This window comes from Dermacentor albipictus, chromosome 4 (genome assembly GCF_038994185.2).
Source record: "Dermacentor albipictus isolate Rhodes 1998 colony chromosome 4, USDA_Dalb.pri_finalv2, whole genome shotgun sequence".
Taxonomy (NCBI): Eukaryota; Metazoa; Arthropoda; class Arachnida; order Ixodida; family Ixodidae; genus Dermacentor; species Dermacentor albipictus.
In genome coordinates, this window is record NC_091824.1 from 157,164,895 (window position 1) to 157,187,074 (window position 22,180).

Genomic DNA, 22,180 nt, shown 5'->3' on the forward strand with positions numbered 1-22,180 from the left:
TATACATGAAACACACCCGTGCACATGAAAAAAAAAATGAAGAGAAAAAGGAAACTACCCAATTATTATTTAAAGGCTAAAAAAATTGACAAATCAAAAACAGAAGCAAGCCAAAGCATGCACAATGAAGATTATGATTTCATTGCCACCACGGAGCCCTGGGAAAATGCGTCCATGCACCACAAAATCTCGCGCTACTCTCCGTTGCGATTGGTGCGATGCAGCTGAGGTGACCGCCATCTAGAAGTGTTTCAAGGATGTTTCAAGGAAACGGGCGCGCAGCTCCAGGGATTCCGAGATATTTAGGTGCCACCGTGCGCAAATGGCAGACATCGTTGCCAGTCTATGCATTGTATAAATGCTGGAAAAGGGGTTTGAGTTTTCGTGTAAATAATTTTTTTTGTATATTCAAATTATAATCCGAGAGCTGTCATGTCTGTAGGTTGTGTGTAAGTCGTAATTTACGATTTTTCCACATATTTTAGCTTAGAAATTCAATTATTTCAGTCAATTCCTAGCGACATATAGATCGTTTGGGCACGCGTGGTTTGAAAATCTTTTTACCGAGACGACATCTGATGCCGGACATAGATGCAGGACATAGATGCCAACACTGGATTTTCTGCGACACAGGCTCCTTAATGCTTTTGGGTTAATAACTGTCGTCGCATGTCTGTAGCAACATGTTGCTGCTTCAAACAGGCAATTAACAAACAAGATAGCGGCCATGGCATGTTCCGAGCGCGATCATTTCTGGCGCATGGTTGTTTTTCCAAACAAAAATGGCGGCACCCATGGAAATGTAATTTTGTAGTCTTTTATGCACTTTTAGTGCAAAGCAATTGCATTTGAGCGCATTTTGAAGCCTGCTAGCCTTGCGTAAATAGGTAATATGTGGAATTACGTTCCGGCTAACTTCGCTGGCGCAGAATTGTAGTACAGCGCCATTTCATTGTCGAGAGGTACGAAATGCATTGAATCCTATAGGCGTTCGCTGGGGATGCAAAAATACTCTGTGTTTGCAAGAATTTTGCAGTTGCGCGATTTTGTTATCACAAGTCTCAACTGTATCTAAAGCAGAAGAAATTGATGTATCATACCTGGCTCTTAAGTACACTGCTTATATTTGAGTAACTTTTGCAAACCCTTGTAAAGGTTGTAACTAATTCACATAAAATTTATGTTAATGTGTCAAATTTGTCCAATTTGGATATTCTAGCAGATGCAGTTTCAGAACTGCAATATCTGTTTTTGATCCTGAGTTACGTATTTTTAAACTTCTTGCTTCTATTCTCTTTTCACACTTACTGATTTTCGGAAATCGTTCCAAGAAAATTCGGGCCCTAAACCAGAATTCCACTTCCAACAGCCACTAGAATTTCAATTTCTTTCTTTCATGCTTAGGGAACACTGAGTGGATGTCATCTTCCTTCGAAAAAACCTATTTTAGAATTGCCTAAGAAGAATTTCTAGCAGAAACAGTAGCTCGCAGTCAATAATTACGGTATATTTACTTAGTTCTAACTTGAGCATTTTTTTCCCCATGAATATTGGCGTGGAAACTGCCTGCACAGTGCAATCGGATATGGAACTAAGGCCATGTTCATGGTTTGCAACTCCCTACTCTCAAGGTCAGCCTAGCCAGCATCAATCCCATCGCCACCACAAGGTGGCAACTGAACAAGTTCTCACATTGTGTTACGATGATGCGCCATTTTCAGTGCAAGTGCTCATTCAAAACACAAGTTATTCTGCACGCTAAGCTAGCCGCAACAAGTCACGTGACATGTTTCTGGCTTCCCTGATAATGGTATAGGTTGCAGGATGACCTAACAAAGTGGTTAGTGTAGGCATTGGGCATTATCCAATTTGTGATTGTCGCAGCGCCGTTTGACAAACCTGGAATGTCAAACGTGCAACAGACTGTATGACGGACATGTTATAGTTTCTAGAGAGCTGTACTGTAAAGTGATGACTAAGTGATAACAAACATTATCAGCAAATTTCCATTCTGTGAAGGCAAGGTCCACTGATTTCATCCTTTTCTTATTGCCAGAATTGGAGGCATGCTGCATTTTTTTTTTCTTGCTAGAAAATGAAATGCCTAAGATTTCTGCTTTCTTTAGGATCTCTCATGTTGTTTCTGCATTAGTTTTCTACTTTTGACCTGTAAAAATTGGGTGCACGTTAGATTTTGGGGTGTTTTGGTATTGTGAAAGTGCTGCTAAATGATGCAATGTTGTGTTTTAGCATTTATTCTGCCTATTGTTTGATTTCGCTGGCCAGATAATTGACCAATTTCATCAGTCCCGGTCGAATTAGCACAAGTGTACATGCCTATAATGTTGCTGAAGCCCCCGATCCTTGTGCTGGTGCCTGTATTCAGAGAGGTTTTTTCCTGTGGTAACGTTGCACTGAAACATGTAATCATGGGTTTCTCGTTTGCTGGAGCGTTAATTTAATTGACATTTTTGTGAGCAACAGTTGTAGGTCTGCCTTGTATGGTTCTCTTAGGTTTGACACAAGGCATTTCAGAAACTGCTCTGTGAAGAACCTCTCATAACTGTTTCACTTGGGCTTCTTCTTTTGTTTTGCTTGTTTTCTGTTCAGGATGCCATGGTTAAACACGGAGACAATATTCCAAAGCAGCATCCACAGCCACCTCTCAGAGAAAAAGGTAAGCACCAACCTTTGAGACAGTTTAGCTTGAGCTGGTTGGTCACACATGTTACAGAATATTCAGCACTTTTGGCTAGTGTGTTCACTGCTTTAGCATGGTTGTTAGTTCTCCTTAAAGCAAATACTTGGCACATTACAGTGGTCCTGTTTCTACAGCATTTTTCTGCTGAACACGAGGCTGGCAGTTAATTTCTTGCCATGGCGGCTGCATTTTCATTGCACTTTAATTCGTGTAGTGTAAAAGCACTTCTGTACGTAGGCATAGGTGCATGTTACAACTCACTCTTTGAACGAGCTTTCGTAATCAGACTGAAGGCAGTGTGTCACCGTCATGCTAAGAACCACAGGTGGTTGAAACTAAACCAGAGTCTCCCACTACAGCATCCATCATTGCCCATGTGTTGCTTGATCTTTGCTCAGTCTTCTTCTAAAGTTCTTAAGAAAGAAAAAAAAAATGCAGGTCACTGTATTAAACATGAGTGTACACACAATTCTCACTGACACTGCACGTGTTTGGGGGCATGCAGGGAGCAAGCACGGGCCTATGAAGCCCCTTGCTTCGACCAATGGGGGCAGCAGTGGGCCCAAGCACAAGACAGCCATAAGCATGGCCATTGCAGATATCATGGTGCCCAAGCAGGTTCGTGTGTGCTTTGTCTCATTTGCATGGAAACAAAGTAACAATAAGTGCTAGATATTCTTTTAAACTTAAGATAAAGATACAGGTCACTGTGTTTCTGCCTATTCGGTGACCTGTGTTTCTGTCTATCGGGGAATGCAGTTGTAATGCTACCAACTAGGGCTTTCGGATTATGTCGCTATATTTGAGCAGTGGTGCAATTAAATGGGAAGCTGGGTCTGGGTCAATTGGCAGTAAAAACTGTGCCTCATTATTAACCAGCACTGAAACCGATGTGCATCTGTTTTAGCAACTGTGTAAACAGTCAGCATTGAGACAAAATATTCTTGTGTGACTGTGCTTAACATTGCTTGAACGCTACCACGTGAGATTTTGAAATGCTTTCGTTGTATTCATATTGTGATGTTTTGTTGATGTTTTGTTTAGAGTAGTATTTCCTGCAACCCAATTGTGATCGTCATCAAACTTGGGAGAGTGACCAGACCTCCTCTAGTTGTATAGCACCACTGATGTAGCTTTGTTCCAAATCTTGCAGTTTGCATGATATTATATTCGCTCGTGCTTTTTATTGCCTTAAAACCCTGAAAAACTCTTTACTGGAAATGCAAGGAACACTTTGGTTTGGGTGCTGTAGTGCCTTTCAAGGTTGTTTTGTCTTTAACTGGTCCTGCTGCAGTGCTGTTTTTCTGGGAATTTCCAAGAAATCATTAAAAGGACCTAATATGAATGGGAAGTGCAATATTGGTAGCAGTGACCTGCTTCTCATACCTTTATTTTTCCTTTCCACGGGACACTTGCAGTAGTTTTCCAAGGTGGGCTTCTCACAAAATGGCTCTAGAGCAGCAGGACAGACAGGATTTGAAAGAGCCATGAAACTTTTTTTCTCACTGCAAAATTTTTTCGAATCCTTCAAGCACAAGTTTAAACATAGTTACCGGACCAGTTAATGGCTTTCTCTCTCCTTTCATTTCCACTAGCGTGCTGGAAGCTACACAGGGGAGGTAGTAAGGGAACACAAGGAAGCAATGCCCCATTTAAAGGTTGAATGCAAGATGGCTCGCGGCCGCCATAGTTTCTATGCTATGTTTTTCATCTTGGAGGCCACACACAGCAGATGAAGCAACACGCAACTGTCGTGTTTAGACCAGCAGTGCAAAGACGACAGGGCTTTTCTGTCTTTTTTGAATATAATATTTCATTTAACTAAAAATTTACAATTACCGTATTTACTCGCATACTGAATGTGCTTTTTCCCCCGAGAAATATGCACAAAGTTGGGGGGTGCGTTTATTATGCAGGGTAATATTATGAGGTTTTTTTTTCTTCCATGGCCACCTCTAAAAAAAAGTAAGTTTTACCCGAAATGCGAACCATCGATTGCAATAGCAAATGTTTAGACAACTACATGAAGTACGGATAGGAGTTTTATAGACCGTATAAACTTGCAAACATTCGCTTGAACGTAAACTGAGTGGTGAGAACGCAGCACGCACAAAAGTACGAGCTGCCATCGACTCAGCCCCCAACACAGATCTTTTTGAAGATGGGGCGTGCTGCAGTCACGCAATGTGCAGTTGCTGCCGAAGTAAAACGCCGTGCCCCCCACGCCTCCCTCCCTTCCTCTGGCGCCGCGCACGTGATGGAAGGCGGCGTGTTTCCTTCCCACTTTCCTCCCTTATACGTGGGAGATTGAGCTGCATTCGTCAGCACCCCTCATGTGCGATTGTGTAATAAGCAGTTGCTGCCACAGTACAACCCCCCCACCCACCGGCGCCTTTTGCGCGATGAAACACGGCGTGCGAGATTGAGCCACGATCGTCGGCTTCCCTCATGCACTTTCACTGACATTAACACCATGTGGCGTGCGGTAACGACGACAACAAAAAATGGCCTGGAGCGTCCATATTATGGCTATCGCAATAAAAGTAGGAGACCCGGCACGATTCGGCGTCAGACACAATCGCACCCGCCGGAAGCCATATCAGATGTTGAATCTTATGTGAGGAAAAAAAAAACACGCTTTTTAATTGGAAAAGTGGGGGCTGCGTTCATTACAAAAGTAAATACGGTCTGTATTACAATGAAACCTCGTTAAACAGTAGTTGGCCGGAGCTTGGAAAATGTATGTACTAAACGGTAGTACGAAATAGCATGAGATCGTCCACTTACCTGTGGAGAGCGGTACTCAGAGAGTGTGCAATGAAAGGGCAAAAACATGCAGTGTTTATTCACGTGCAACAAAAGTCTGTTGTACAGGTGTCACACGAAGGACTTTTGATCGCGATCAAGCCCAATCCTGATTGAATTTCTCGGTCGTGATTGGCTCCTTTGTACAATATCCCCGAGAGAGCCAATTGCAGTCAAGAATTTTGATTCAGATCGGTCTCAGTCGCAATCAGAAGTGTATGTGTGACACCAATATTATTTTCATTTGACGACGCGGCGGCCTAGCAGCAACGACAGCGGTCTCAAACTGACTGAAGCTGCGAGCCACCTTTTCAACCAGGCTCCTCTTCTCAGCGTGGCAGATTCCTTGTTGGCATTGCATATTCGCCGTGTATGGGCGCTGTAGCACTGCAGGAGTTGTGGGGCACATTTTTTCATTACGGAATGCTGTTCTTGTCGTGACGATTGCATTCATGAGGCTGATGTAACCCACAGCTTATGCCGCTGTCGGGGCTGAATTGCCCGTGCTGTCGCTTTCTGTGTCATCCTCATCACTTTGGCAACAAGAGATGCAAGGATGGCAAAAAGTCTAACCTTGTAGCCGGCATCTTTTCGTGGTCGCAGCAATGCTGCCGAGCAACTTCTTTGCATTCCAAATGCCTTGCACCATAGTCAACGGTAGATCCCTCTCCCGTGTCGGCGCTGACTTCTTCGTGCCATGTTCGATAGCATGAACGACTTTCAATTTTTCTTCTATGCTAAGCACCCTGTATTTTTTATCCGAGCTTTGGCTTGACGCGAGTTCAACCTTGCACGACGCCACAATACTCTCTGGCATGGAGCTAAAATGATGATGTTGATGTGGCTTCACGAGCAAATGCACTGGCCCTTGGACGCTATTCTGATCACTGAGGCTTGTTCTCCTGGCCGCCTTAAGGGGACGACGCACCACTGTGATTGCGCGACGAAAAGTGAAAACGCTATGTGTTAACTAATACATACGCAATAAGCTGGTAACGGTTTATGCGGATACAAAATGCATTGTGTTCATTGGTCGCTGAGTAGGAAATTTGGCTTTACTACTTTTAAAACGAAACTACTGTTTAAGCAGGTACAGTTTGAGGTTTTACTGCACCAAGAAGCTCTTGTGGTTACTAAATCAGCCAATAGCGTTGGTGGGTCCAGCTGCTTGCAACGATGCTGCATGATGGCATTGCGGAAGTGAGAGCAAGTGATTTTTTTGCTGTCTTTGACATGAGATATGAATTTCTTGCTGCATGCACTGCTGTCTGAAGGGCTCACATGTTCACAGGAGCGTCATTAACAGATTGGCAACATTTTCTTGCTATGTTCATAATGTGTATCAGGGCCTCTTTAACTGCCGCTTCCCCATTTACTAGTGCAGCCGTACCTCTTAATGAACATATTAGTTACACCACAGTATTGATGAAAACAAAATCATAATTGGGTTTACGCAAAAGAAACACAACTGTGATACCATATTGTAACGATGTTGAGCACCACAGGTTAACAAAACAACTATATTTATTAAGGGCGAACCTGTGCCTGCAACTAAAAGTCACTGTGGTCTTGAAGAAATCTCTGGCAGTCGCACTCTAAAACTGGCCTTAAACCGTCTTCTTTCTTCTCACGTGATACCTCGTGCGTGGGGCACATGCAAGCCGGGTCAAACCGGCTACTCAAGCCACGAAGATAGCTGCCTGTTGCTGAACAACACCATGGTACGGCGTGCACAGTGTCCAATACGAAAGGCGCGCAACTCGAATGTGACCAAGTTGTCGCGGCATTATCCCCCTCCTTACCGCATCAGCCTGATGCGTGAGAGGAAGTAGGGGTTCCTGTGGGCTCTCACTTTTTTTTTTTTTTTTCATGACCTCTCGTGGTAGGGTTTCATGGGGACAACATGCACAACTTCCATGGAGTTGCGCCATCTTGTGCTCTCGTGTCCCGCGGATTTTACTTCGTAAGTGGCTTCGCTTATACGACAGAGTATTTCGTAAGGGCCGAAGTTTCGGCAGAGAAGCTTTTCAGACAGTCTACGGTGTCGCACTGGGGTCCATGCCCACACCTTGTCACCAGGCTGATAATGAGCTTCACTATGGCGCTGGTTGTGCCGGCTGGAGTCGATGCGTTGTTGGCGGCGTATTTGGTACCTTGCCATCTGTTGTGCCTCCTTGGCTCTTTGCAAGAAATCATCTAGGTCAGATGTGTTATTGTTTTCATCTTAACGGCAAAACAGCATTCAAAGTTGTTGTTACTGCTCGGCCGAATACAAGTTCAAACGGGGTGGCTCATGTTGTTTCTTGAACGTATTATATGCGAAGGTGATTTACGGCAAAATTTCATCCCACAGCCTACGTTCAACGTCAACATACATCGAAAGCATGTCAGGCAGTGTTCTATTGAGGCTTTCAGTTAAACCATTTATCTGAGGGTGGTATGCCGTAGCTCTCCTATGATTAGTATGTGTCATCTGCAACAAGCATTTCATTAGGTCTGCAGTAAAGGCTGATCCACGATCAGTAACAACAACTGTGGGAGCGCCATGCCTGAACACTACATTGCTGACGAAAAATTTTGCAACTTCGACAGCCATTGCACTGTACAGGGAATCAGTTTCTGCGTAATGGGTCAGATATGGCCACAACTATCCACTTTTTGCCTAAAAACGATGTTGGGAAGGGTCCAAGGACCCTTGTTGGACTTGTTGTTGACTTGTTAGAATGGGGCTTTTGGTGGCTTTATTGGCTGGAGGAGGCCTGCCGGTTTTACGGATAGAGTCTTGCGCCTTTGACACTTGCGACAAGTCTTGACATAGTGCTGCACTGATGCTAATAACTTGGGCCAGTAGTATTTCAGACGAATCCTGGTGAATGTACTGCTCAAGCCCATGTGTCCAGATGTCGGTTCATCGTGACATGCATGCAAAATTTCTTCTCGCATAGCTGTGGTGTGACAAGTAAAAACTTTGTCTCGCTGTTTTCGAAGTTTCTCTTGTATAGGACACTTCCTCGCAGAAGTAAGGGGCTCAGCAATCTCTCAGAAATTGTAAGGGGCTCAGCAACCTTTGAAATGTTTTCCACAGATCTTCTGTAGTATGCGCATAAACCCAAAAAACATCGTACTGACTTTGTCTGTGGGTGTCAGGAAACTCGTAACAGCTGCTGTCTTTTCGGGATCTGGCCGAATGCCTTCAGCACTGATAACGTGTCTGAGAAACCGAAGTTCATCGAAGCCGAATTGACAATTTTCTCGCTTCATTGTCAGGTCTGCTGTGCGAATAGCTTCTAATACTAGTCGTAGGCGCTCTAGATTTTGGTCAAATGTTATGGAAAATATGACCATGTCATCCAAATACAGACGCCGACTGATTTTCCGGACTCCAAAAATTCGAACATGCCCGATTATTCGGTCAGCTTCACGGCACCGCCATTCTCCCCATAGACCATAACGTATAACAACTACCGAAAGTGCGGACACGTTGCAACCTCTCGTCTGAATTTTCGGACACTCCTTGAGCCAACTTGATCGAGAGCACCATGCACCGATTCTGACCGGTGCAGGATTCGACTTTCCTGAACACCATTTTTGTTTTGAACAGAGCCTCCTTGCTGCCCCACGAAGTGGCGCTATTGGAAATCCCTGCTCATCATCATCGTTTCTGCCTGGTTCGATAGCGTGACTCTACAGCAGTTCCAGTTTCAGCTTAGTAAGCCTTGTCAAGACAATCCAGCAGCTGATTTGTTTCTTCACGCACGACGCTGTGAGTAGGCCGCATTTTTCGCGTTTTGTTCGGTACGGTGGTGCATGCTTTGTGTGCTGTGTCGAGGTTTCGGTGATCCAACGCGGCATACGTAAACATTGCATCAAGGGTCTAATGGCGCCGACAGTGCCCGCGCAGACTGCACTGGTGATAGGTGCCGGGAGGCCTAAGATTTGTCGCCTTCCAATGTGCTCCCTACTGACGCGGAAAATGTTCTGCCGAGACCTGCGCAGTGGTTGCATTGCGATTCCGGGCACCGTCTCATTTGACAGTTTCATAGCTGCTGACATTGCTGTATTGACATGCGCAGAACTCGACGATGGCGAGATCATTTGTCAGGTTTCTGCTGCACCGCCGGACGATGACTCTGAGTCGGAAGATGACGCACCATGTGCCACGCTGCCATCGCATGCGGAGCGTGTACAAGCAGTGACTGTGCTTTCAGCTGCCTATGGGCACGTTGCAAGTGCTAGGCGGCACGCTGTCTTTCCGACCCCTAGCGCCATCTGACAAATAGTTGCATGAATGTGGTAGGATTGCTCACGGCGTCAGCAGCCCGCGCTGCGTGTTTGGCGTCCTGTCAAACGGTAGCGATGGCGCGAAACAGTGTGCTGATATTAATTTTAACCGGGTTTCGGTAATTACAAGATCTTGATAGCTTTTTTTGCGAAAGAATTTAGAGAAAGGAAGTCGTCTATTTGAAGTGGGGCTCGTCTACGACGTGAGGGAAGTGTTGAACTCGCACTGATCTGAAGTGACTGCTAGGTTTATTCCGCAAACGAAAAATAATGCACCAGCGAGATGCGTGAAGCTCAGCGTAAGTTACTTCGTTATCTACGGTGTGGACGCATGAAATTATAGGCGACATTGATTCTTGAAGATCGGCGACAGCAGACAAATCCTAGCGGGGAGCTGCGATTGCCGTGCTGGCATCGCAGGGAAGTGCAAGGACGCCGCGATAGTTTCCCTGTACATACAGGACGGCAAATACGAATCCAAAACATCTCATCCAAGAACGTGGGGCGTACGAACGACTCGTAAGGCCTACCAGAGGTATTCTAACGTTGCTCTCCCCAAACACAAAAAAAAGGGGATGAACTTACTAGTTGTGTTAGACTACGCTGGGAAAATATTTTCGCCCAAGTTACTGGAAGTGCGATACTTTTATGTTATGATTTTTCAGTGCGTGCAAAGGAGGTTCCAATAAACCACGTCAAAAATTTTGATGATCTCAACTGCCCCTTCGTCGATATGCTGGGTGCAGAAGGGTGTATGCCAGCTCAGCTGGCTGCAACCCCTCCTCAAATCTCTCAGCAAGCCCTAGCGCTGTTTGAATGGGAGAGGATTGGGAAAGAGTTCCACAGCTTTACTGCGGTACAGTGTGGGAACAAACTACTTTGTTTGCTGCATATCCTGGTACGCACTGCAGGCAGTGGCGTAGCAAGGGGGGGGGGGGGCGCAGGTGCAAGGGGCCAGTGAGGGGGGGGGGGGTGTCATATACGTCTGGAGACACACGGTAATTGTTGATATCCTCGCCTTCCTCGAATAAACCCGGGGGAGTGGGGGGACAGAAGACCTATGGGCCCCGGGTGCCAGACGACCTAGCAACGCCACTGACTGCAAGTGTCCCGTTGCTGCCATCATTGCTGTAAAAGCAAAGAATTCAGCGTTATAACGCACTTGGCATAACGCCGGAACATAAAACAGCTTATGCCGTCAGACGAGCGCTATCCAGTGTTGACGCCGTTCTGCTTCATACAGTCGGCTTGGAAACCTGTAAAACTTTGTTCCTCGTGAGTTGGTGGACGTGCTGTTGCAGCCCACTACTCAACAGTTCGGGTTGCACTTCGGCATTGCTCAAAAAAATTACCGACGATTACGTTACTTCCTAATGCGAAATTTGAGCGCAGCAAATAAGCTGTTTCACCTTTTCGATAGATTGAGGCAAAGAAATTGAGCAACACATGTATGCGCTATCACATAATTTTTTATTTATTTTTCACACGTATTCCTTTAACAAAGACTCCACTAACAGTTCTTGACAGTCATGAAGGAAGCTTTGTGGTCGGAGAAATAGACTGATATATGTTCGACTTGGTACACCAATGCTTGATTCTCAAAGACGAGATCTATACAAGTGCCTCGCGAGGTTGTCTCTGCGACGGCGAGGAGCTTCTGCTTCAGCCTCGCTTACTGCTGGTTGCTCTCGACGGCGGCGATGAGCCTCCGCTTCGGCGGTGCGAACGGCAGGGTCTTCTCGGCGGCGGCGATGAGCTTCTGCTTCAGCCTCGCTTACTGCTGGTTGCTCTCGACGGCGGCGATGAGCCTCCGCTTCGGCGGCGCGAACGGCACGGTCTTCTCGGCGGCGGCGCTTAGCCTCTGCTTCGGCGACGCGTACTCCTGGATCATCTCGACGGCGGCGACGGTAAGCTTCTGCTTCGGCGGCACGCACCTCTGGATTCTGACGGCGACGGCGCTGGGCCTCTGCTCTGGCAGCTCGTTTAGCAGCAGCAGCAGCAGCAGACGGAGGACTTCCATCGGTCGTCTCGCACATGGCTCAGAAAGAACTGGCAGATAATTTCGCAGTGGCGAACAGCAGCGGCAATTTCGGCTCGGGCGGTGCACATATACAGATCCGCCGCCACCGATCTGCCTCTCTGATTGCCACCGCACAGGGTGAACGGCAGCGGCAATTTCGGCTCGGGCGGTGCACATATACAGATCCGCCGCCACCGCACAGGGGTTGCATTGGAGGAGGAGCGAAGAAAGTAATTAAGTTCGAGCCGGCGCTTTGACAACCGGAGACTCGCAGGAAGAGGGGGGAGGGGGGCGGCGTGTACACCCAGCGGCAAACGATGGGGACAGAAGCGCGCGCAGCAAGCGGACAACACGATAAAGGGAGGAGGGAAGAGATAGCAGCGACTGACTGATGCCGCTGACGCCGATAGTGAGTCAACCCCAGCTGCGGAGTTGGTTTCAGGGACAACGCCGCCGATGCCGACACAAACAATATGATACCCTCGCTTCCGCAGCGCTAAGAACCAGGTCTAGCCGTGGGAAGGTGGTCACGTATTCGCCGACGTGCCGGGGCCTACGTGAAATAACCGGCGCGTCGGCAACTGAAGAGCACCCTATCCGCCACACAAGAACAGGGGGGGGGGACCCTTTCCTCCTCTTTCTGCATGGCGGCGACGGTGTTCTATGCAGTCATGTTATCTTGACTCTCTAGCGGCGTCAGCGGCATCCAGCGGTATCAGTCGGTCGCTGCTAGCGCTGGGGGGATGAAAGGGTGGCGGAGCTGGTTACGAGGCCGACGACGACGCGAAACCCAGGAACGGACGCCAAAGAGCTGCGCTCTAAAAAGGCAACAGCTACGCGCGAAACAGTGCACATACAGGCTTTCCGAACGCAAGTGGGCCAATTGTATCCTGCCGGTTCCGAGCTCGCCGCCGCGAGGGGCGCCCTAGTAGGCGCGGGAACTACGTTCGCAACCTGCCTATAGTCACCATACGACCCTCTCCGAGATTCAGGCTTATCTGATTGCGTGTAAACGGAACAGCGTGCAACCGCGCATTCACGATTTCTTCAAGCATACTGCCGAGCCCGAATAAGTGCGTGGAAATAAAGGATTTCAATTTTTTTCTTGATCTGCTTTTTCGGACACCTGTTTATTCTGACATTTCCGCAGTCCCCGTGAGGTCCGAATAAACGATCGGCGACTGTACACTAAGCACGACTGCCACTTCAATCCTGCGAGCACAGAGTCCATCATTCGCTGGAACGTTGCAGGCGCTGAACAGAGGCTGAATGGAAGCGCTTTAAATTCGTAGAGGCCATCAGGGGTTACGAATGCTGTCTTTTCACAGTCCTGCTCATCCACCTCTATTTGCCGATATCCCTTCTTGAGATCCAGGGAGGAGAAAAACTTTGCACATAGCAGCTGATCTAACGTATCGTCGATACGCAGAAGGGGGTATACGTCCCGCTTAGTTATGCTGTTCAATTTACGGTAGTCGACACAGAATTGAAGTGTTATCTTTTTTTCTTAACGGGCACTACGGGAGATGCCCATGGACTGCTGGAAGGCTGAGTAACGTCATCTGAAAGCATCTCCTCTACTTCCTTCTTGATGATCTCCCCTTCCTTTGGTGAAACTCGATATGGGTGCTGGCATACCGGTCTTGTGGTGTCCCTTGTTATGATTCTGTGCTTTGCAACAGACGTGCACCGTACCTTCGAGGAAGGGGAGAAGCAGTCAGAAAAATCCTTTATCAGGGCATATATCTGTCTTTTTGGGGGGGATTCCGGGAGTCTCGGTTTAATGGTAATTGATCTGTCGACGCTGCAGGTTCGTGGCAGAGCAGTTGGCATTGTCGTTAGGCTGCATAATTTGGTTGCTACACAGAACTCATGGAAAGAGGCAATAGCTGTTGTGCGATGTGTTGGAATTCATTTCCGAAATTCGTAAGTGCGACATTTGCATGGCCTTTGCTTAAGTGAACGAGACCCCGAGCCATGCATATACCTTTGTTGAAAAGGAGCTCGATGTTTCCATCCGCTATGCCTTCGCGGTCGTAAAATGTTTCATTCTCCACAAGAACCATTATACTGCAGCGTGGTGGCACAGTTACATCATCATCAACGACGCGCAGTGAGCAGTGTCGCTCCTCCGATTCTTCCACAGGTATAGTTTGTTTTGTTGAGAAAGATACACTGGACCTACGTAGGTTGATTATGGTGCTGTTAGCTTGTAGAAAATTCATTCCCAATATAAGTTCCCGGGAACATTCTCACAGTACAATAAAGTTGGAAACGTTAAGTGAAGCCTTTTATCGCAAGTCTTGCGGTGCATCGGCCAAGGGGCGTAATAAGATGACCGCCTGCCGTGTGTATCTGCGGTCCAGTCCACTGTGTCACAACTTTTCAGGTGCTTCACCATCTTAAAGCTTAATACCGAATAATCAGCGCCGGTGTCAACTAAGGCATTCAGCTCGCATCCGTCTATAATCAATTGCAAATCTGATGTAATCGTTTCATTCCTGCACCTGTTTACAGAAATGATCTCGTCATTGCACTGGAACCATGTTGGAGGATCTTGGTAACTGTGGTTATCAGTGGCCTCACCTCCACAGGTCGCTTGCTTCAGTTTTCTTGGTGTGGGCTTGGTGAATGACGCCTAGGTCATCTTGGAGACACGTGTGGGCTAGGCGATCGGTAGTGCATGGGTGACGGTGACTGTGGATGATGTTGGCGAGGGGTAATGGGTCTTTGGCACGTGGACAAGTATTCTTCGATCTCTGCTGGCCATTCACCGTTTCGGGGGCATGGTGCACTTCAGGAAAAACCCCTTAATCCAGCTTGGACGGTGTGGGCAGAACCTATACAGGTGACCCGCTTCTCCGCAGTGAAAACACAGAGGCCTGCGCTCGTAGTCACGCCAGACGTCACTTTTCCGGGACCTTTGTTCTACAAAACGAGGTGCGCTAGGTGCCGGAGGCGGGTAGGTAGCCGGTGGTTCCAGCAGACGAGGTGCACTGCATACTGTCGGCGGCTAGGGAACGGTCGTCGCAACTGCTCCACTACTGTGTACCACGGGTTGCCTAAGTACGTCAGCGTACGTTGGGGTGTGCCGCATCACTGTAGTTGGAGTCTGAGGTATCTGCAACTTGTTGAGCTCTTCCCTGATTACTGATCAGATGAGCTCCCGCAGGGCTTCAAGGTCGTTCGGCACACCCCCAGAGAAGATATGGGCAGGTGCACAGCTTGCCTCACGGTTGTATTGCCGAGCCCGCTCTTTCAGTGTCTTTTCGATGGCCGTTGCTTCGTATCTGAACTTGGCGACCATGCCCGGTGGGTTGCGGACAAGAACTGCGAAAATTTCCTGCTTTACTTCACATGCGAGATGGCGCAGCTTCTTATCTTCACTCACGTTTGGATCAGCACGCTTGAACAGGCGGGACATGTCCTCGATGTACATCGCCACATTCTCGTTTGTGAGCTGGTTCCTAGCTTGAAGTGCAATTTCCACCTTTTCTTTACGATCCGTGCTGGTATATGTTGCTAGCAGTTGTCGTCGAAATTCCTCCCAAGAGGACAAAGAGGGTTCGTGGTTTTCGTAGCACGTTTTTGCAAAGTCCTCCAAAGTGAAATATACGTTACGGAGCTTCTGTCTCTCATTCCATTCATTAAAGCTCACCACTCTCTCGAACAGTTCCAACCAGTCTTCCACGTCTTCGAACGAGTTGCCATAGAATGTTGGCGGCTTGCGAGGTTGGCTTATGACCAGCTGTGCCGGTGTTACGTGGCTAGTCATTGTGGCGGCGTCCGTTGTCTGAGTTTCCCTTGGCGTGAAGAGAAGAGGGCCGAAGACGGCGGCTGGTCCGCTGGTGCACAGGTGTCAGTTCCACGGGATGGACTCGCTGGTGGTCGAGGCTATGCTGACTTTCGTACGTGGGGCTTCGACTCATACCCCGCACCTCCACCAGGAATGTAACAATGTTGAGGACCACAGGTTAACAAAACGAAATTTATTAAGGGCGAACCTGTGCCCGCAACTAAAAGTCACTGTGGTCGTGAAGAAATCCCTGGCAGTCGCACTCTAAAACTGGCCTCGAACCGTCGTCTTCTTTCTTCCTGCGTGATACGCCGTGCGCGTGGCGCATGCGAGCCGGGTCCAACCAGCTACCTGTGCCACGAAGATCTGAACGAAGATTTGTTGCTGAACAACACCACGGCGGTGTGCACAATGTCCAATACGAAGGGCGCGCAACTTGAATGTGACGAAGTTGTCGCGGCAATATATCGGCAGAGCAAGCCATCTATGGGCGATCTTGGGCAAGCGGCAAGGCACGTGAGACGTTCGCATTGCCACCATTTTGCTATTGACCAGTGCGACATGTGACAGTGCTAGCCATGCAACATGGTGCAATGATGGCAATGTATCAATTGATCGCATGGGATTGGCCAGCTGGGTGGCTGCCTACTGCTCAGTCAAGCCATGCCAGACTGCTGGCCTAATTGCACAAGTGCATTTGCCTTTTTGTGTGTCAGACTGTATAAACTTGTAGAAAACTGCCATTGGGGGCAAGCTAACTGTGCTGAGGATTCGACATTTTTCTGACCATAATGCATATTTTGAGCTTTGAGTGAAGAATCTTTTGCTTTGCTGTAACCAGGGTTGCATCGAATCTGATCTTCAGTTTTTATAGCCATAGAAAGCCTGTTGATGTATAGTGGGGAGAGCTGGATTTAAATTTTTTTTGCCTTATCCGATAACACATTACTATAATTTTGTGCATATTACCCGTCACTGCACGTAACCCACACCCCCAATTACAACAGACCGAAAAAAAAAAAAAATATGGCCAAGTATAACCTGTGCAAACAATTTCATACTAATGCTCAAGTCCTTGAAAAAAGTCTCCATTAGCAGACGCACAACTTATCTGCATTGTATCCTCTGCCAGCGGCTCTGTTCCCCCTCTTCAGTGATGCTGATAAAGCTGGATCCACATGACAGACGTGACCACGGACAAATTGATTATGGAACATGAATCGGTTGACCTGGCCCCTAACATTCACACAACAGAGGATGACACCACGGACGGAGCAGCCCTTGCATGGGCAATGGTGACAGAGCAGACGTGACCAACACGAAAATCCGAGTGATGATTTGGCTCTCTGCTGTTTTGCAAAGTGCTTTGCATAGACTGAGGGTGTGCTGTGGAAGTGGGGACGCATGATCATGTGATACGCAATCCACGAGCACAAATCGTGATCAACATGTAGGGCTGGGGTTCCCTAGGATGTAATGAAACTTTTGAATGACAAAAAACCTTGCCTTAAAGGGCCCCTCACCAGGCCACACGCCAGATTTTGGTTATACGCTGGAAGTTACGTGCCCTCTTGAGAGCATTCTACAGCAAGAATTCTTCAAATTGATTCATTAATAGCTGAGATAGAAATAGTTCAGTGCTGCGAACCCATGATTTCGGGAGGTGAGCATCACTGCCGACAATGACCCTCTCTCCCCTTGCTCCGTCTAACCTCTGCAAGCGAAATCACTTCCCTGCGTTATCCGATACCAGAACTAGAGGATTGCTTGAAGCATACGTCACGGGCCGTGCTTCCTTTTTTTCCCGCTTGCTTTTTTGCTGTGCGGCACACTTATGCTGACGGTCGCACGTACGAGCTTTTGTGTTTGTCTCGTGCAAAGCGCACGATTTTGTGCACTGTGCACGAGAACACCTGACTAGTGGTGTAAGTCAGTTCTACATGAATACTGAGGCAGATGCAAGCAGATCACAGAGCATGATCGCCCGCTGGAACACGGTAGAAAATGACATAGTTTTGCTCTCGGAATGCGTGACTGCGTGACGTGGGAACAAGCAGGTGAAACTGAAGTATATTTCTTGCTGCGGTGTGAAGTAAAACAATAAGATGCAGACACTCGGTTTGCGCTTTTCATTATTTCACTAAACTTTAATATGTCCATTGAACCAACAGATTATACAAATAACAGGTGCTGCCTTGAATAATTCTCACTGTCATGAGTCGCTAAGAGCGACATCACAGCAAAAACACATGTACGTAGGCGCACTAACACATATGCGTCATCCTTCGGCTTAAAGCGCGGCGCCCGCAAGAAGTGCAAACAGCGTTTTGTCACGATCCGCCCAGGTTTGTGAATGAGGGAGGGCTCGAGGTACCCTCCTTTATACGGACGCTTTGCAGCATGGTGGTGACGAATGATGACTTCCCGTCGAGCAGCTGTGCTCGTTAGTGTTTATTGAGGTGTGGTGACCAATGTTGCCTACTGGGCCTTGCAGGCCACCGAGCCTGGCGGGTCAACGAAGATTATGCCCGAGGGGGCGTCACACGCTTGTTACACATTTAGTTTGAAATTTTGGCTGTTTCTGCGGTGTGTAGCGACGTAATTCTTAGCACACATGATTGTGAGTGCTCATTGTGTGTACTGTGCTTGTCAGCTCAAAATGGCCAGACCTGGTGAGGGGCCCTTTAATGTGTAGCTTCACAGCAGCATGTGCAGCATTGCCGTGAAGCCACACCTCAAGGTGAAATTCACATAATCCTTTCAGGCGCCAATTAATTTTGTTGATTGAAGACTCACTTTCGTGGCATTTATAGCATCTTTCAGAATCATAAGAAATGTACAGCTGGAGAGCAGATTAAGAATTTTAAATTTTCTTGTCAGTTTTGTCACATTTACAGAATGTCAACTTGACTCAAAAACTCACTACAGGAACATCAGCCATGAGAACATAAGCTATTTCATGTCCAGCAGGCTTGAAGAGTATCTATGAAACTTGGAAAATATGGCCTGATGCAACACGCTGTGAAAAACAATGTAAGAGGTGAAACCACTGTGTACAACAAGATAGGTACTTCACCAATATGAAACATACAACCGTCCACCTTCTCATTTGTTTTACTAAAAAAATTTGCACTAGTTATTCAAATTTGTAGCAAAATTCCAATCAGAAGAAATTCAAGATGTATGTGTGCGATACATCTAAAATATTATACTTTCATCAATGCTTTTGCTGTTGATATGCTATCCTGGCGTGCGCAGTTGCTTACACAGCACCTGAAAGGTGTTGTGTAATAACCTGTACCCAGACTTTATTGTTCAGTTTTTGCAATTTCGGGTGCAGGTTATGTCTGTAATAATATGGTATATAAATGTTCATTTAATGAGGTTGAACTATAATTCCTGGCAGATGCAAAAGTGTGTGCATGGGCAAGAGTTCATGCGCATAAGAAACTCATGGTAGAAACAGCTCCTTACTGCCTAGTATCTGTACATCTATAGGCTGTTTCCACCCAATATCAGTTGTCAGCCAGAAGTTCCAAAAATCGAGCAGAGGGAATCTTTGTCTGAAATGATGGCGGAACTATTAACTTTCTGCTTGTTAGCTCCACATGCTGTGTTTTACTACAAGGCTGGGGTGTTCATATCTCCACCTGTGGAATGTGTTCACCTGTTGAGCTCAAGAGGTGGTTTGGGGCCCATTTTTAAAAATTATCTGCCTTAAAACCAAACATTATTTTTTATATGAGGGCTCCTCTTCAATGTTAACTGTTAGTGACATGTTCTGCTTATGCTTTTGGTAATGAGAGCATGTTGGTTTCACACTTCAAGGAACTCGTGTAACTTGTTTTTCAGAGTATATTTTTAGACTCAAACGTAAACTGCTAGAGACATGGGAGGATGATGCCTTCACTCTTCTGGATCCACTCTTTTTGTCAATTGCCGAATTGTACGTGTAAGTGTGATGATATCTTCGAGCACTGGTTAGTACCGCAGATATTTTTCCGTGAGGTGCAACCACTGTTAGGGACGCAGGAGCTAAAGCATGGCTTGCAGTCTAGTTTATAATCACTGTGACTTTCTGGTCACACCAGCCTGTGCTTGCTTGCATGGTTTCAGGAACTGCGTATCGGCTGTGTTCGTGGCCATCGACCTGCTCCTGACAGAATGAAAAGTCTGTAATGCCTCGCCAACGCGTTCCTTGGCCGATTTCCTTGCAACTCGGACTCAACTTCGCTGATGACTGACCTGCGACTGGCCTGTGCTTGACAAAGCCGTTAAAAGTGCCCTTAAAGACTCCTTTCTTTTTTCTAGAACTATTTTTGGCTCGGTGTCGCCACTTCCATTCCTGTTGTCTCCATCACACCTGATATATTTGCACTGCTTATGATGGGTTATGACACTGCTGTGCTATCAGTCGAGTTTATTGGTTGCACACTGAAATGTTTTAATTTTGCCTGGGTTGCTGGCATTTCAGAATTTTTACTATCAGTTACAGTTATGGTGCCAGCTGTGTTACAACACCCGGACGTTGGCCCAGGTGGCCTGTCTGTACAGTATTTTACTGCTGTATTTAGTGCAAGCAGCTGTCATTACATGTCTTCCTTTCTCTTGTTTCTTTCCTTCAAACACAAGTATCGGAACATTGGTAGTCTTGGTACCTGTCATCAATACTGTGCTGGGCTCTGCTTTGAGCAGCCTTTGTTTGAATGGCATCGTTTATTTTGCTCTCTCCTCCCCAGAGGCAGCCCAAGAAGCTTAAAGAGAAGGAGAACCTGCTCGAACGCAGCAGCAAGAAGCCTGAGGTAGGCAGCTGGCAGCCTTGAAAAAGTCCCACTCGATCGTTTCAAGCAGCAGGGGCCGTGTGTGTAGCGGGCGTGCTTGAATGTGTGTCGACCACCACCACCACCCAGCGTCGTCTGATGTCGCATGCGTTTGTGATGCCAGCAGACGTGCAGCGATGCCCAACAGGCCATTAGTTTTGGCAGCACGAGGCATAGCAGTTGAACAGTTCTCTTTGTCTAGACAAATGATACAAGGACAAAATGTTGCAGTGTGATGTGTGCTGTGCTTTGGCAGCTAGCTTAGAAAAAAGAGGGGGGAGGACAGTGTGCACTTTTTTTTTTTTGACTGCACCACTGTGGTGGCACTTTGCTTTTTACTACAACAGACCACATTGTCCTTGTGTGCTACTTCAGTGGTGCTGTGCACACTGAAGTTGCACTTGTTTGAAGCTTTGCATTTTAAAGCGAGGGTTTCGTGTTCTTGACATGTGCAGGCCTGCGGCTGAGCCATTGCACATTGTTCATATTTTCAAAATTCATGTTTCATCTGGAGTGCTCTTGCACAAGGAGTTTGTCGATCATATTTCCAAGTAGGCAAGCTGTAATTATGAATTTAAGCTTGAATAAGCTTCGAGGGCACTTGCCATGGTATTGGGTGGTGTTTTGACTTGCTACATGTTTTTCACATGTTTGCTTGTTTTGTGCAGTCACTTGGTGCCGGCAAAATTTTAAGGGGAGTTGTAGTTAACCAGAGCTCATGCCTGATCCCACTTTTGCCTGTGCTTCTATTTCTGTTTCTTCTATTTCTTCATTTCTTCTATGTTTTTATGTAAATGCTAAAGTGCTGAGAGTGTGGATCAGGCACATAGATATTTCAGGCCCAACAAGGCGCTGTTCTCCCAGGCAACCATGTCTAGGCAGGTATTGGAAGACTGGTTTCAAACTTTTGGTCTCGGTCTTTATATACGGATAATTTGTTTAGCTTAACGAAATGGACTGCCATTTCTCAAGCCATCCTTTCTTTCATTTTTACAGCAAGGTCATGAACTCGCAAGTCATGAATGCAATGTAGTTACCTTAGGCTGCCTCTCTCCTCTAGGTCATGTGTGATCATTGTGGTGTTAGTAGGTACAAACACTTCTGCATTGTTGGTTGTTTGCATCATAAAGTTATTCAATGCGGGCAGGCCTTCTTCGCTCTGTGTAGGCACTTATTATTTTTTTTATATTGCTCTCAGTGCTTGTACATGACAGCCTGGGCTGCTCCTTGCCACTTACCCGTACTTCCATGGGAAACTGCTGACTCACTGTACTGAAATGCTCGCCGCTACCTGATAAACATTTTTCATTGTGCCCTCCTGTGGCGTTTGATGTGTGCCAATGAAGCTTGTGTGTTTTGTATGCTGTCTTGTGCAGTTGTTGCAGCTTGAAGCCATGGCAAAAGTGTTTTTAATTTATAAACAGGCCATAGAAGGTACAACTCATTTTCTGCAAACACAGCCATCACAATAGTGTTCTGTAATGTAGAAACTTTTGTAGTGACTTGCCATTAACACAAGCAAGAAACACGTCAGCTGTCTCCAGTAGTGTGCCTGGGGAGGAAATGTGTTGGATTTATGACGTTCATGGCCACCTATGTGTTTTGACCATTTGCAGGAGAGCTTTTTGTACTTGACCTTTTCCGAGACCTGCGTGTCCTTGTCCTTCTTGCTTTGAGGCATTGCAAAATGCCCCATTCAGCTGTGCATTATCACTGTGCTAGGCAGGGAGGTGTGTTTGACAATACTTAGTCCTCGG

At 46.8% G+C, this 22,180-nt stretch overlaps 1 protein-coding gene across 1 annotated transcript in view; it reads left to right on the forward strand.

Annotated features, from left to right (window-relative positions):
• Positions 1-22,180, forward strand: part of Sbp2 (SECIS-binding protein 2) — a 72,647-nt gene that overhangs the window by 23,298 nt on the left and 27,169 nt on the right. Inside the window, exons 6-8 of the mRNA XM_065434142.2 lie at positions 2,611-2,677; positions 3,207-3,319; positions 20,343-20,405. Of these exons, the coding sequence (XP_065290214.1) occupies positions 2,611-2,677; positions 3,207-3,319; positions 20,343-20,405 (243 nt within the window). The remainder of the gene's footprint in view (positions 1-2,610; positions 2,678-3,206; positions 3,320-20,342; positions 20,406-22,180) is intronic.